The sequence below is a fragment of the Protopterus annectens genome, chromosome 7.part0 (assembly GCF_019279795.1).
Source record: "Protopterus annectens isolate FY-2018-M chromosome 7.part0, PAN1.0, whole genome shotgun sequence".
In the NCBI taxonomy this organism is placed as follows: domain Eukaryota; kingdom Metazoa; phylum Chordata; order Ceratodontiformes; family Protopteridae; genus Protopterus; species Protopterus annectens.
Genome location: NC_056739.1, coordinates 1,284,578,029 through 1,284,592,122, shown reverse-complemented (window position 1 = coordinate 1,284,592,122; position 14,094 = coordinate 1,284,578,029). Strand labels below are relative to the sequence as shown.

General features: G+C 37.8%; 1 protein-coding gene across 2 annotated transcripts in view; it reads right to left on the bottom strand.

Annotated features, from left to right (window-relative positions):
• The window catches only part of FRMD4B (FERM domain containing 4B), a 2,055,076-nt gene that overhangs the window by 106,785 nt on the left and 1,934,197 nt on the right, over positions 1 to 14,094 (bottom strand). For both annotated transcript variants that reach the window (XM_044077901.1, XM_044077900.1), the window contains exon 21: positions 6,906 to 7,702. In XM_044077901.1, the coding sequence (XP_043933836.1) occupies positions 6,906 to 7,702 (797 nt within the window). The remainder of the gene's footprint in view (positions 1 to 6,905; positions 7,703 to 14,094) is intronic.

Here is a 14,094-nt window from a genome sequence, read left to right as displayed (position 1 = left end):
TATTGTAGCTCAGAAACAGCTATGGAGAGAATTCTGTGGGGAAAGCTAACAGACTGCCTGATCAAAATTGTCTAGTAGACATCTAACCAGGCTAACCAGAGCCTACTCTGTGAAAGAGTATTTGCTAGCAAGCACTATGACAGTAGTTCTACAGTCAGTTGTACGTTATTGTGACGACTGGGGAGAGATGGGCGAAGGCTGCCAGCCTAGTCAAATAGAATTTGATACATAATTCTATCAACTGTATAAATAAATGTAAAATACAGGCTTGTGTTTTTAAATGTAAGAAAACGCTGTAAAATGTGAACTTCAAGATTGTTGCAACATTGCCATCTGCTGTAAGGACAACCAAGCCAAGTATTTCAAATGTGTCTTTTTAAGTTGAAAAGATCTTATGAATCTCTTTAATGTTTTATAATTTGGCTCCATTGCGGCTGGGTGAAGGTTTCATGCTCGTTTTAAGGCTAATGTTTATGACCAGAATTTAGATGTGGAAGGTGCTTTATTGCTCTAGTTTCTGCTAGAATGTATATGTGAAATGGCTTGTATTGTTGTAAGTTTCTGAGGAGATGTTAGATTGCTAAATAATGCAGTTTGTGGCCTGAGAACTCAGACCAGGTGTTAAGATGATGCAATATGAATACTGGGAAAACCCAAGTGTCAAAAATGATGTAATTCTGGGCGAGCCTTAGAGACATGTTTGTTAGTAATGTTTAAATACTATTTCTCACAAGAGACCAGAGAGCATTTTCATCTTGGATATCTAACTTATCAGCACTCTGCCTTATGATCACATGTAAGTTTTAGCACTGTGATTTCTTGTAGGAATAGTTAAAGCTAGTAAAGATTAACTAGGTATTTTTCTTTGAAATCAGACCTGTCCTACTGTATTAGTTTAAGTTTCTGTGTGATCTCTGAACTCTTAGATATCTCTGTGGTGTAGTAGTTTTGCCTTGTGGTTTAATTATTTATTATTAAATATTTTTAAAACCTTCTACCTGTGGCTGATTTGTGTAGAGATAAGCTCTAGAGTACATTGCATATTTATAGAGGTTATTGTAATAGGCCACTCTAAAGTAAGCCTTAACTGTTAGTCATACTACCATTGGATTATAATATTGCACAGTAATTGTTGGGCACCCTTTTAAGGGCCTTTTAGTAGCTGACATTATTAGTTGGGTGGTGGCAGTAATTACTACCGTATAGACTAGGTAAAGGGGCACAGCTGGAGAATCTGTGTCAGCCTTTCCCAGGAGTGTCTGTGAAGTTGTATAAATACTTATCTCAAAGTGTGTGTGCGTGTGTGTGTGTGTGTGTGTGTGTGTGTGTGTGTGTGTGTGTGTGTGTGTGTTGTGTCAGCTACTTGGGCAGGGACACAAAGCACTGGTTGGACAGAGAGGGTACTGGAGGTTTTTGCTTGCCCAGCTAGGCTGAGACCTGGACCCTATAGCTGTGCCAGTGGGGAGTCTTATTGGGGACCTGGTGAGCAAGGGAGCAACCAGCCCCAGACTGACTGTGATCTTTGCGTGCACTTAAGGGAAATTGTACTTTACTGTGTGTATTAATCCTTTTCTCTTCTATGAGACAACCTCCCTGGTGTTAGTGGTGAGGATTGAGGCTCCTTGATTGCTGGGCCAGGGCATGGTCGTCACAGTTATGATAATCTTTTTATCATTTTTCTTTTACAAAAGTTCATCAAAAACTCATAGACTTACAGCAATCTCACTAATCTGCAAAACTGCTGTGCACAGTGTGAGAGTTTTTGATTTTCTCCATTGCTGTACAACTGCTGCATTAGTATTTTTAAGTTATGGGTGAAATCACCCATGCAAAGCTGTATTTTAGATGCGTTTTTCATTGCAGTCAATTAATGTTTTGTTTGAGTTAGAAAAACTGACAAAACATTGTTACTCAACATAAAGAAGGTATCTCTGACACTATACTACACAGCAGCTTGACATAAAAACAAAAAGGAATAGAAATGAATCTCATATCTGTGAAGTGGAAATGACATTTGTTAGAAAACAGAAGGAAACAAAGAAAAAAACTGTTGTGTAAAAAAACACTAATTATTGGGGTGCCATAGGTTTCAGTGCTAGGACTAATTCTTGTTAAACCTGCTCAGTGATAATGCTGGTAAAGTACAAGCAGTTAAAGGCATGAAGCAGACCTCCACTGTGAATTAGTTCACCTTGCCAGACAGTTAGACTGGTATCACACAGATGCCAGAATAACTGTTTAAAAGTGTAATGTTGTTTACTTTGGCAGGGGAATCAAAGGATGACACAAGCAGAAGAATTACTGCTATGGTAGACTGAGGAATTAAAAATGAGGGTCCTGAAACCATCCTTAGGTTGAACTATGTCAAGCAATGCAATATATTTATGCCAAAGCTATCGAATAATCCTAAGGTACACTGTCAGAACTTTAGACTCCAAAGATGCACATGCCATCCTACTGTGCTCAATTCTGCAGGTAATTCAGGAAAGGAATGTAGTAGTTTGCTGGTCATGTACAGTTAAGGATTACCAAGATGGTAAAGGGAATGAGAGGTAAAAAGTCTGAAGACTGGCTTGGAGTCACAAAGAACTCAAAATGAACATAATGAATGGGGAAGGGAAGGAAAGATAAGATGCATATAGACTGTATAATGGAATATGTAGGTGATGTATGACTGCCAAGAAAAGACACAGAGAAGACAGGACCTTGGATGACACCTGAACAACAGAGATTTAAAACAGACGTATCTTTATAAGATAGCAAGAGCAATTCAATAATATGCAGTCATGCTCCCTCTTGTAAGTTTCAATTTTCCATCTAAAAGCTCTGTAAAGCTAACTGTACTTTAATTTTAGTGATAAGTGTTTTGCTGTAAAAGATAATATAACTACTGTTGGTTCAAGGTTGAGTTTAATACATTTGACTTCAGTGTCCAGGCAAGGTCACTAAAGATACAATTGCCTGCTCCCTATCAGAAGAACAAGACTCCATCCTGCAAGCACCCACATTTTGAAAAATAAATTGTAATTCAAACAAGTAACGGTAATGTCTCAAACTCTCTTACACGTATAACGTGTTTTTGTAGGGGTGATTCCTCTTTCCCTCAACATGGGAAGGGAGAGTTGGAGAGGTGGAGCTGTGCTCCCATATCCCTGCCACACAAGTGTACTAATTCTAAGATCACTTTATCACAGATTAGTGGAAGCAGTAAGCTTCCTGGCAAAGACAGCTAAATCTCTGACTATGGCCGAGGTGACTAGGGTTTGATTAGTGGCTCAGGCATCTGAGGAGCTGGCAGGGGAGGATGGGAGTGCCCATCCTGCAGACAGGAAGGAAGAGCTAGGCATATGTCCAGAAGCATACGATGCAGTACAATTTCCCTAGTGGTGGCTGGAGAAACTAGCTCAGAGTGCTTCTGTAGATGGGCTTGGTGGCTTGCTGATGTCAGCTCTTTACGGAAATGAGGGGTACTTAAGGTTGAATCATCCATTGCATTTTCCCATCCCGGAGCATTAATGGACATACACAAAGGGCAAGCCAAAGAATAAAACCTCACAGCAACAACAGGACACTTTTCTAGGATGCCTCAATTTCCTCACTGGCCCCAGTCCATATCATACAGACTCCAGACCAGGATAAAAAAAAGAAAGAAAGAAAAGCTAGGGAGACTACTGCAGCATAAAAAAAAATCCAAAACTAAATACTGGAGACCATAGTTATAAACCAGCAGTTTAAACATGTCCTTTTACTGACTCATGAATTTTTAAATAAACTGATACCTGAATACACTGAAATGAAGATTTGATTCTTTGAAATAAATAAGAGACTGGAACAGATGAAACCTGTTACAATCTCATACTTGGGTGATCATTTTATTACACTTAATTCTTTGGTTAAAGAGCACATAAAATGCAAAAAAAGCTTTAAGACAAAGCCATGGAGCTGAAGGAATAACTTCTTAATCTGCGTTTTTTCTGAAACATTTTGTTTTTATAATACTCTAACGGAAAGTTGTTTTGAAATGTTTTCAGATATTTTGGACAACAAAAGCCATTGTGATTCAGTAAAGTTATGTCCACTTTGAGCTCTTTTCTCAGATGTCCAAACTAATTAACATTAAAATATCAACTATCAGAGATACAGATTATGGTACTAAGAGCTGTAAAGAATAAAACAGACTATTCATGGAAGGGACTTGTAATACCTCACTAATTTAAACAAGAAATCAAGAAAAATGCCAGCAAAGTTCAAACTGAATGGAGGTTGTGATAAAGAAAAATATTTACTCTCAGATACAGCATGAAACATTTTTAAATATGCTGTCCAGCAACAATTACTGTTTACTGCTGAAGACAAAAAGTATTATAGGAACATTTTTCAAAAAACAATTACTGGCTTTGGAAGTCTCTCTTTATATCTTCACTGTTAGATATAAAATGCATTACAATTATACAGTGCATTGTCTCACTGTTGCAAGTGATGGTTTATGGTTTGCAATAGTCTGTTGTAAGATGGAGGGTTTGTTTAATTTCAATTGCTGAACAAATACAATGTAAATAAAGCTAATGGGAAGTTATTTACTTCTTATATAAAGCAATTCACTTTTTTAAGATATAACAGCATATCTTTGGCATCACTGTAGAGGGCATTGGTAATTAGATGACTCTGCCCTAATCCACCAACAGGAACACACTTCACAATACAAATGAGCTAAGGAGGAGAGTATGTACGAAGAGCTCTCTGTTTATGGAAGCTGCTTTGCCAACACATCTCTGTCTACTCTCTTTGTACAGAAGTGTTACGCTATGAATCTCGCTTATGACTTAATAATATAACATGATGTTTTTCTCCTGATCTAAATGGGAAAGACATTTCCCCCAGTATCACTTTGTAGAAAAGGTTTACTAACCAGTTATGAAGACTTTTCCAATGCCAGTAAAGTGTGGTGATTTTGAAGAACTTACAGTCCTCTTGGGCATGGTCAGGGTGCAGGAAGTACGATGGGAATCTTATGGAGGGATACGCTGGCCATAGTGGTACAACTGATGATTTCTACATGCAGAGCGAGGTATGTCTGGAACAAGGCACGTAACTAGTTCTTACTACAGCATCGTAAGTAAAGCTATGTAAAGCAATGGACAACTTTAGAATCCTCAAAGCAAATTCAGTTGACAGGAAAGAACTGAGGGAATAAACACCCACACTTTTAAATTATACTGACAGCTGGCACACAAATTGTGCAGGACTAACACTCCCCTTTAGGAAACTAGTCACAGCCAAAAGAATGTCTCAGTGAATGTTTGTTGGAAAGATGTTCAGAAAAGGGCCTAATGGCCGAGGATGACTTTGAGAAGAAACAGTACTCAGCGGTACTGATTTACTTAATCAAAAATACAAAACAATTTACCACATCAGCACCTAAGACCATAAATTGTTTTCTTCCTTGCCTCTTTTCCATTTTTACCCTTTCTGGCCATTTTATCAAAATATCAGGTATTTTTAAATATATATTAATCTCTACCACTGCATATTCATCTTACTTCAAATGAGTTAGACTGATGCATTGCAACTCATTTGCATACAAATTCAGAGACGCATAGCCACACACATAAAATAACATATTCATAAACAGACGCCACACACATAAAATAACATATGCATAAACACATACCCACACATGTATATACATACATACACATGCACACACCACATATACACACAAGCAGATATGTGTACACAGCTGGATTTACGTGTTTATGTGTGTATGTGTACCACAGCAGAAACTAGGCCAGGGTAAAGGGGATGCTATCAGCAAGTTGTCAGGGGACGCTATCAACAGGTGCCAATAGAACAGGAGTGCAGTATCTGCACTGATAAATGAATGCTGAAGACTGAAGGACTTAATGTTTCGTTAGTGTGCGTGTCTGTGTGTGATAGCAGCTGTAACAAGTTACTTTTGTTACAGAATTAGCAAGCACCTTGCTACAGTTTGCAAGACTGTTTTTTTTTCTTAACTTCAATTTGAGAGGGAATTTTTCTTTCTTTTTTGGCCCCTCTGAACCAGAGGAGTAAGCTTTGGTTCTGTATGTATTTGTGAGTGTGCATAAGTGTATGTATGCACACACATACACACACACACACACACACATATATGTATATATATATATATATATATATATATATATATATATATATATATATATATATATATATATATATATATATATATATATATATATACACATATATGTATATATATATATATATATATACACATATATGTATATATATATATATATATATATATATATGTATATATATATATATATATATACACATATATGTATATATATATATATATATATATATATATATATATACACATATATGTATATATATATATATATATATATATATATATATACACACACACACACACACACACACACACACACACACACACACACACACACACACACACACACACATGTGTTGTGTGTGTGTGTGTAATTGTACATACAGAGACACACATACATACTAATGAATAGACACTGTTATAAAATGTTCAGTTTCATACAACTTAATTATTATGGTTTACCTTCACAGATCACTTTTGGGGCTTATTTCTTGAAACGTTATTTCAATCTGATATTTAGTAGTTTGAGTTCAGTTTAACCCTTCAATTTGGATTTGAGCAAGCTACATCTACTGATCAGAAAAATACATTTTTTTTATAGCTAGAAAACAGTAATGAAGGCAAGGTTTAACTTTCTTTGCACATAAAGTATCTGGTGACAAATGTTTCAGACAAACTATACAAGTGAAAGAGCCATTCCATTCAAAAACTCCTAACTCAATTTTATTTCATTGGATGAAAATGAAAATTAAAGTAAAATTCGACTTACCTGAGCCATATGAAGTTGTTCTGCTGGTTGGAGAGAGTTGGACTTGAAATCCACTTAAACTCAAGCTGTTCTGTGAACCACGGTGAAGGTCAAAGTCTGCCTGCAGACTACGACTGAGGTCCTTGTGACTAGCAGCACGCTGATACCACCCTCTCAAATGTTCTGCTACCAAGGCTTTTTGAATGTTTTTGGTAATATTTTCCACTTTAGAACCAGCCTTCCTTGAAGGCCTAATAGTTGCATAAGGATGTTGAGGTAAAGTGTCAAGTTCATCTCTATAAAAGTCTCTGTAACCATCATATCCACAGTATGGAGAAGAATTATATGACGGATTAACACTGTAATGTCCTTCTGTATCATTTTCATAGACATAACCTCCATTACTATAACGGTCACTATCTGTGTATGATGTGCAACCTGACACATAATAACTGGAGACAGGACAGTTCTGTGCATTTTGGTAAATTCCATTCCTTAAATCCTTTTGTGCCAAATTTGGCATGCTTCCAGAATTTGAAGCCGAAAAGTTTTGTTTTTTATGCCTTCTCCTATTTGCCCGGTCTACTGTTCGAGTAGAATACCACTGGGCTGGTTTAGAGACTGTGCTGTAATATTCTGAACTTGACTGACTTGTACAGGAAGACCTATCATCTAGCACCTCAGTACTGCTGCTTCTCTTAATATCCGAGATCGTAAACACTGGCTTATCACTGGGTGTGTCAGGCAAAAGCTGAGTCTGCGACTCAAAACTTCCACTACGCTGCCTGCAGTGCTGCTGTTCATTCCTGACATTCATCCTAGAAGTGCAAGAAAATGGATGCATATCAGATAACCAAGTATATAGTTTTAAATTTTACAGCAAATGGGTAACAAAAAATATCAGAATGTAAATACTGGTCCACAGTATGTTTTAATTACTGATAACCAAGTCACTGCATTTCCCACTGTAGAATAAACACTGACAATTGATTTATTTTCTTTTACAGAGACTTCAAAATTAAATGGTACAGTAATTTCATATTTTCTATCAATATATTAATTCTCTGTGCTACCTCTTCTACTTGAGTCAACTCACCTATCACATAGAAAATTTAGATAACCCTCTTGATTATTCAGAAAATGCCAGTGTTTTGATTATTTAGAAAAATCCATGTTGAAATACTTTATGAAGGGCACAGTTTACACACAGTAGCATAACAAAAGTACGAATGAATCTGTTAAACAGTTGTGAATTAGTTGGAGGAAAATTACACATTACTAAGCCTTGTAATGAGGGTACTTAGGCTCCACATCACATATGCTTCAGGCACATTTCAATGCAATCTATGCAGTTCAGCCTGTGACATACCTGAGTCAATCCTACTCTCTCCTTCTCCTTACACAGTGACATGTGACACAACAGTAATTAATTGGCACATGAAGTGTCTTATAGTATCTACTCTCCCCTGCCACTACCCTAGAGATGAGGCTAGCCTATTTGTTTAGTCCACAACTAAAAGACAAATTGCTGCTTTTGTCCCTGCCTTGGCTACTGATGCCACTTGGTTCTAGAGTCTGTTTAGCATGATCTGTCATTTTCATTTTTCTTTCATTCTCCATAAATATGAACATCACGGCCTCACTTTAGATAAAGTTGGTTTACTTGACATATGTGTCACATTCAACATTCTCTACGGGCACCTAAATGTTAAGCTCCTTCTCCACAGTCAGTGACCCCCCCCCCCAATTATAACTGGTACTGTCCTTCATAGCTTCATGCTAATCATTTTATTTACTCCCAGTCAAACTCAGCTGTCAAAGGGCTACCCTGATCTCCTTCCTCACTCCTATTTTCTTACCAATGCTTATATCTGCTCCACCCTGCTCTTTTGCCTGCTAGTCCCTTATTTTCATGTTGTTCATTAATTTCTGTTGTGTAGTGTGAATCCAACTCCTTCCCCTCAAATCAGTCAAATGTCTGCGCAATAAATATGGTGGCTAAATCGCGCTGAAATTCACTACATTATATCATCCAGGATAGGGATTCACACTTGCACAGCATTCTAAACACATGCAAGTTAGGAGCAGTCACTGAATCCTCAAATGACTTACCTATCCTGCAGGAAAGTTTGTCCCAAATTAATAACTAGATGCAAAATCATGGACTGAAACTAAATACCAAAAAATGCATTACTGTATCCTTTGGGAAGCCATCTATCCCAGGGAACTACCACATTAACAATACATCACTAAGAGTTGACTGACTTGTTGGGGATTTGAGGACTTACATTGAGAATGACCTAACTTTTCATAGGTTCATAGGAGATTACTAGGCAAACGACTTAAGAGCCCGTACAAGCCTAGCCAATACAACTCAATTTTACCCAATATATGGCCCCCAGAGGCAAGAGGCTGGCATAGGTTTGTGTCTATGCACTGAGTATGTTACAGATTGTCCCTGTCCATAAAACACATAGATGCTACCCCAGGTGTGAATTTGTGATTTCCAATCCAGTGATCCACATTGCATTTGACGAGGGCCACGGAAGGGCTCCGCTTAAGATGAAATGGAAGCCTGTTCCAAAGAAGTAGCAATCTCTGAAACACATATCTGTCCTTCCAGCATGTTTTGCTTGAGTCACTAAGTTTAGATCCCTAGCTTTGGTGACTCCCATGCTGTTTTACTTGCAGATGTGTAACAGTTCCATCATGGCTGGATTTGTGAGTGCCTTGCAGGTCAGACATAGTTCATCCCTTAATAGTCGGTAGGAGAAAGAGTAAAGGGATACGGCTTTTAGTCTAGCCACATAGGATATGTTGTTTACATCCTGTCTTTTCTTTGTGAGGAACCTCTGAAGTCTCTCCAGTTGCTGTAAGTGCCTAGTCAAGTACATGCCAAATAGTGCACTGTACTCAACTGTTGGTATAATTGAGTATATTGGCATAAATGAAAGCTGAGTACAGTGGGACTACAATTTCCTTGGATCTGGATGCCATACCTTTACTTATAAGTTGTGCCACATAGAAGGACTTCCTCACCATTGCGGACACATGGCGGTCAAAGTTCAGGCTATTATCTGTCTGTGTACACAGATATGTCACCTCTGAGTCTACTCTTAGGGGTGTGCTACTGATGTTGTAGTTTGCAAGGCTATTTGACTTCCCCAAAGAGTATGATAATGCATTTTTTTGCATTTAGTTTTAGGCCATGGTTCTGGCACCAATCATTTGCCTGATCTAGAGCCTCCTGAAGGATATCCACATCACCGGGGATTCAGTGATTACCCCCAGCTTGCAGTCATCATCAAAGTTTGTTATTGAGAGGCCTTCCACATCAGTCTTGACTTCAGAGAAGTATTGTCCAAAGTGAAGTGGTCCTAGCAATGAGCCCTGGGGCAACACCACTAGTAACTGACCACTTACTGGATCTGAATTCACCTACTTTAACCACGTGTCCTAGCTGTGAGCCAAATGACTATTCATCTGGTGATGCAGGGATTTATGCCTAGTTTTGTGAGTTTATTTATAAAACCTGAGTGGTGAATTATGTTAAATACCTTGGCCAGGTGACATGGGCATTATGTACTGTTTTACCCTCATCCATGGCCTTAGTGACTTTCTCAAAGTCCAACATGTGTACATTTTTATAAAAAAGTCCTTCTGTACTGCACATCTTATTAACAAAGGGATTGTGTCTAGATCTAAAATGCCACTGTCCCCCTTTATTCAGCCCTCATTAGGCCAGTCATTGACTATAACGCCCCCTTTGGCATGTATCTGTCAAGACACATGCAACAACTGGAATGCCCATAGAGATACCTTACTAAAAGGATACAAGGCCTAAACAACATCGACATGGACCGAATCAAAACCCTGTCACTATATTACTTAACCTACACAATGCAATGAAGTGACCAGTGTCTGGCATACAAGGCATCCCCTGACCCATTAATGATGGATTTGCTGCACATCAGTAAGTCAAATGGCATCAGAAATACTTGATCTAGGGAACTAAACCTCTTCTGCAACATCAACACAATGGTTTTGAGGGACAGGTATATCTAGACTAGGATACTGCTGCTCTGGAACAGACTCCCCATCCAAATCAAACAAAGTTCAACCCTGTTTATATTCAAGTGCAAATCTAAGGATGGGAAACAGAAAATTTACCCCAGGACTGACCCCTGTACTATTAATGGATAAAGGCAGCACCTAAATGCCTTACTTCTTGCATAGGACCCCCTCGAATTACCTATGGTATGATCCCAGTTATTCTCATTAGGGGTAATATATAATTATCGACCATGTGATAGATAAGACCAATCTACAACCAAAAGGGATTGGTTATTTCAAATGCAAAAAGGGAAACTGTCTAGGCTTAAAACAGCCCACAAGGGCAGCTAGCCTAATGCTTACATATGAATCTATTTAAGTACAGTAAAGCCTAAACATGGTACTATTTTACTTCAGAAAAAAGTATGAAAGTAAACTTTACTAAAGTTTACACAATGTGTAAAACCTGTATTGCCATGGCAGTAAGTGTTCAATGAGCTACTCAAATCAAAAACAAGTACATTTAAATTCCACAACATTAGTGAATTACTGAAGCAGGTCTCTGTCCTCAGCTCTGAATCTTAAAGCCAGCAACTGCAGTATAAAAGTCTAATTTGCAATGCATTTTATTGTTTGTTTTTCACAGCAACTACAAAATAGCCATTAAACTGACACATCTAGATAAAATAATGTTAGCTGTCCAAAAACACATTTCAAGCTAATACAGACCAGCCTTTTCTCAACAAAATTCCTACTGTAACATGCCCACAACAGCAACAAATAACTACTTCTTATACACGAATGATCAGTGTCACATTTGCTGGAGACAGAAATAATCTGTTCACCTTCACTCATGCTCTCTTTTATGCATTCACAGCTAGAAAGTAAAGCATAGCTCCATCAGTTGGTGCAGATGTTAAGGCTGTAAGCAACAGTTCTTGTGGTACATAAACTGATTACCACAGACTTAATTTGCCTGCTGTGTGACATTCAGCATGTTAATCAAACATTGCTCCCTGGTAGCCACTTAAAAAGGACTATATGACAAGGGGGCCTACCTAGTTAACACATGGGTCTTATTACTATTGCTTATTGCTTAGACAGCCAGTAGCTATATGTGGGCATATAGGGTGCATGGGGTACAAAATATGCATGCAAGATGGGTCCATCCATTACCTGCCAAAAATACTAATAAATGCTACAGTGTATACCTCTGGATACAAAATGTAAAAACAGTGTCTGTAAACAAGTTTAAAAAAAATGAATCAAACAGCCCACATGAGCATAAATGATAGCAAGAGAAAATGTAGTACCCGTCAGAGCTGAAATTAAATCCAATCTTCCATAACATTTGGACCAGACAATCAAAATCAGATAGTTAATCCATAATTTTAGATTGAAAGCCAATGTCTTGAAGTCAGCTTTAGCAGCAGCTATTAATCTAACAGCACTCTGAGCCCAAGCAATTGGGGCACAGGTGCAATACTTATAGAATACACAGTGCAATCCATGCAGGGAAATGTAGTCTGTATACAGCTGCAGGGAAATCAGTTTCAAAAATAAGGAAAATGACTGGGACAGTCTTATAAGAGGACCTAAAATTAAGCAAGCAGTACTGGACAACAGCAAACCAAGACTGACACTTAAATGCACAGGATATACACTGATGCATTCCCCTATGAAATGCTGTGTGTGTGTGTGTGTGTGTGTGTGTGTGTGTGTGTGTGTGTGTGTGTGTGTGTTGGGGGGGGGTGCATGCAGTTCTGGAAACTTCTTTCTAAGAGCATACAAGAGGCAAGTTAGAGAAGGACAAAAATATAGTACATGATCTTTACAAGAAACCATACAGAGACAATCTACAATTTCTTAAAACTGTATACATGTCAATAAAACAGGTAGAAGTGGGTTGTTAGAAAGCTATAAATACTTTAATGCAATCTAGAGTGTGAATGGGTACCATCTTAAAATAAAAATAAATAATATTAATATTAATAACCTGAGAATACAAATGACATGGTTAAAGGAAACCATAAGGAGGCATCATTTAACAGACAAGATGGTGGTTGACTGAACAACCTTCCTGAAAGGTACTATAAAAAAAAGAGTAATGATAAACAATATATGGGATGCACATACGGGAATTCTTATGAGGTATGGTTAAACCTGGCCTATAGTTTACCTGGTGAGCCCAGTAGGTAGATTAGGTAGGCCAAGTGGTTCTTATATGGTGTCAAAATCTGTTTCTGTGAATCTCACTACTTCAGCAATCCACAGAAAAGTGTATTCTTTGGATAACTCATCACAGTATAGATTCTTATCATTACTTTTACGTTCCTTCGCACTTAATTGAGTCTTCTGTGTCTGAGGAAAAGAAGCAAGCACAAGCTTACACTGTACGATCTGCTTACTGTTCTCCCAAATCCATCATCAGATTTGCTAAAGTAACCTACTCCGTCTCATCAAAGTAACAAAAAAGCACACGATCACAGTCACTCCATTGAAAAATGTCAATCTTTATTTACTGCCTTTTGAAACCAATCTGAATAACAAAGGTGTTTACACACTGTCAGTTATCAGGCTGAAAGCTTACAATACCATGAATAGAATCAATAACTTTATTTTGAAAAAGCTACTGATCAGAGATTATCATAAACTAGGTACTATTACTATTCAGCAGGGTATTTTGAAATGTTTCTCTTATGACAGCTTGTACTAAAACTTCTATAAACACATCAGCTCTGCCTTACTTCCTCAGAACTATTCCCCAAGAACAGATACCATCCAAACACATATACTCCACATTGGAACAGTCTTTTAAGGACCCAAATCACCCACACAACACAACAAACATTTTGTTTAGTTCGGGGGTGGGGTCTCATATTTTCAGACACACACACACACACACACACACACACACACACACACACACACACACACACACACACACACAGAGACACATACGCACTCCCTTTACCCTTTGTTATTCTCACTTTTACATTATTTAGACTCAAAAAGAGCATAAAATCAAGATCCAAGTTCACTCAAAATTACATAAATAAATAAAGCAAATGGAGCCTTGAGTAGCTGAAGGGAAACCAATCATACCTCTGAACTGTACAGATTTTCACAGAATGTCCAGATTTTGGCCTCCTATTTT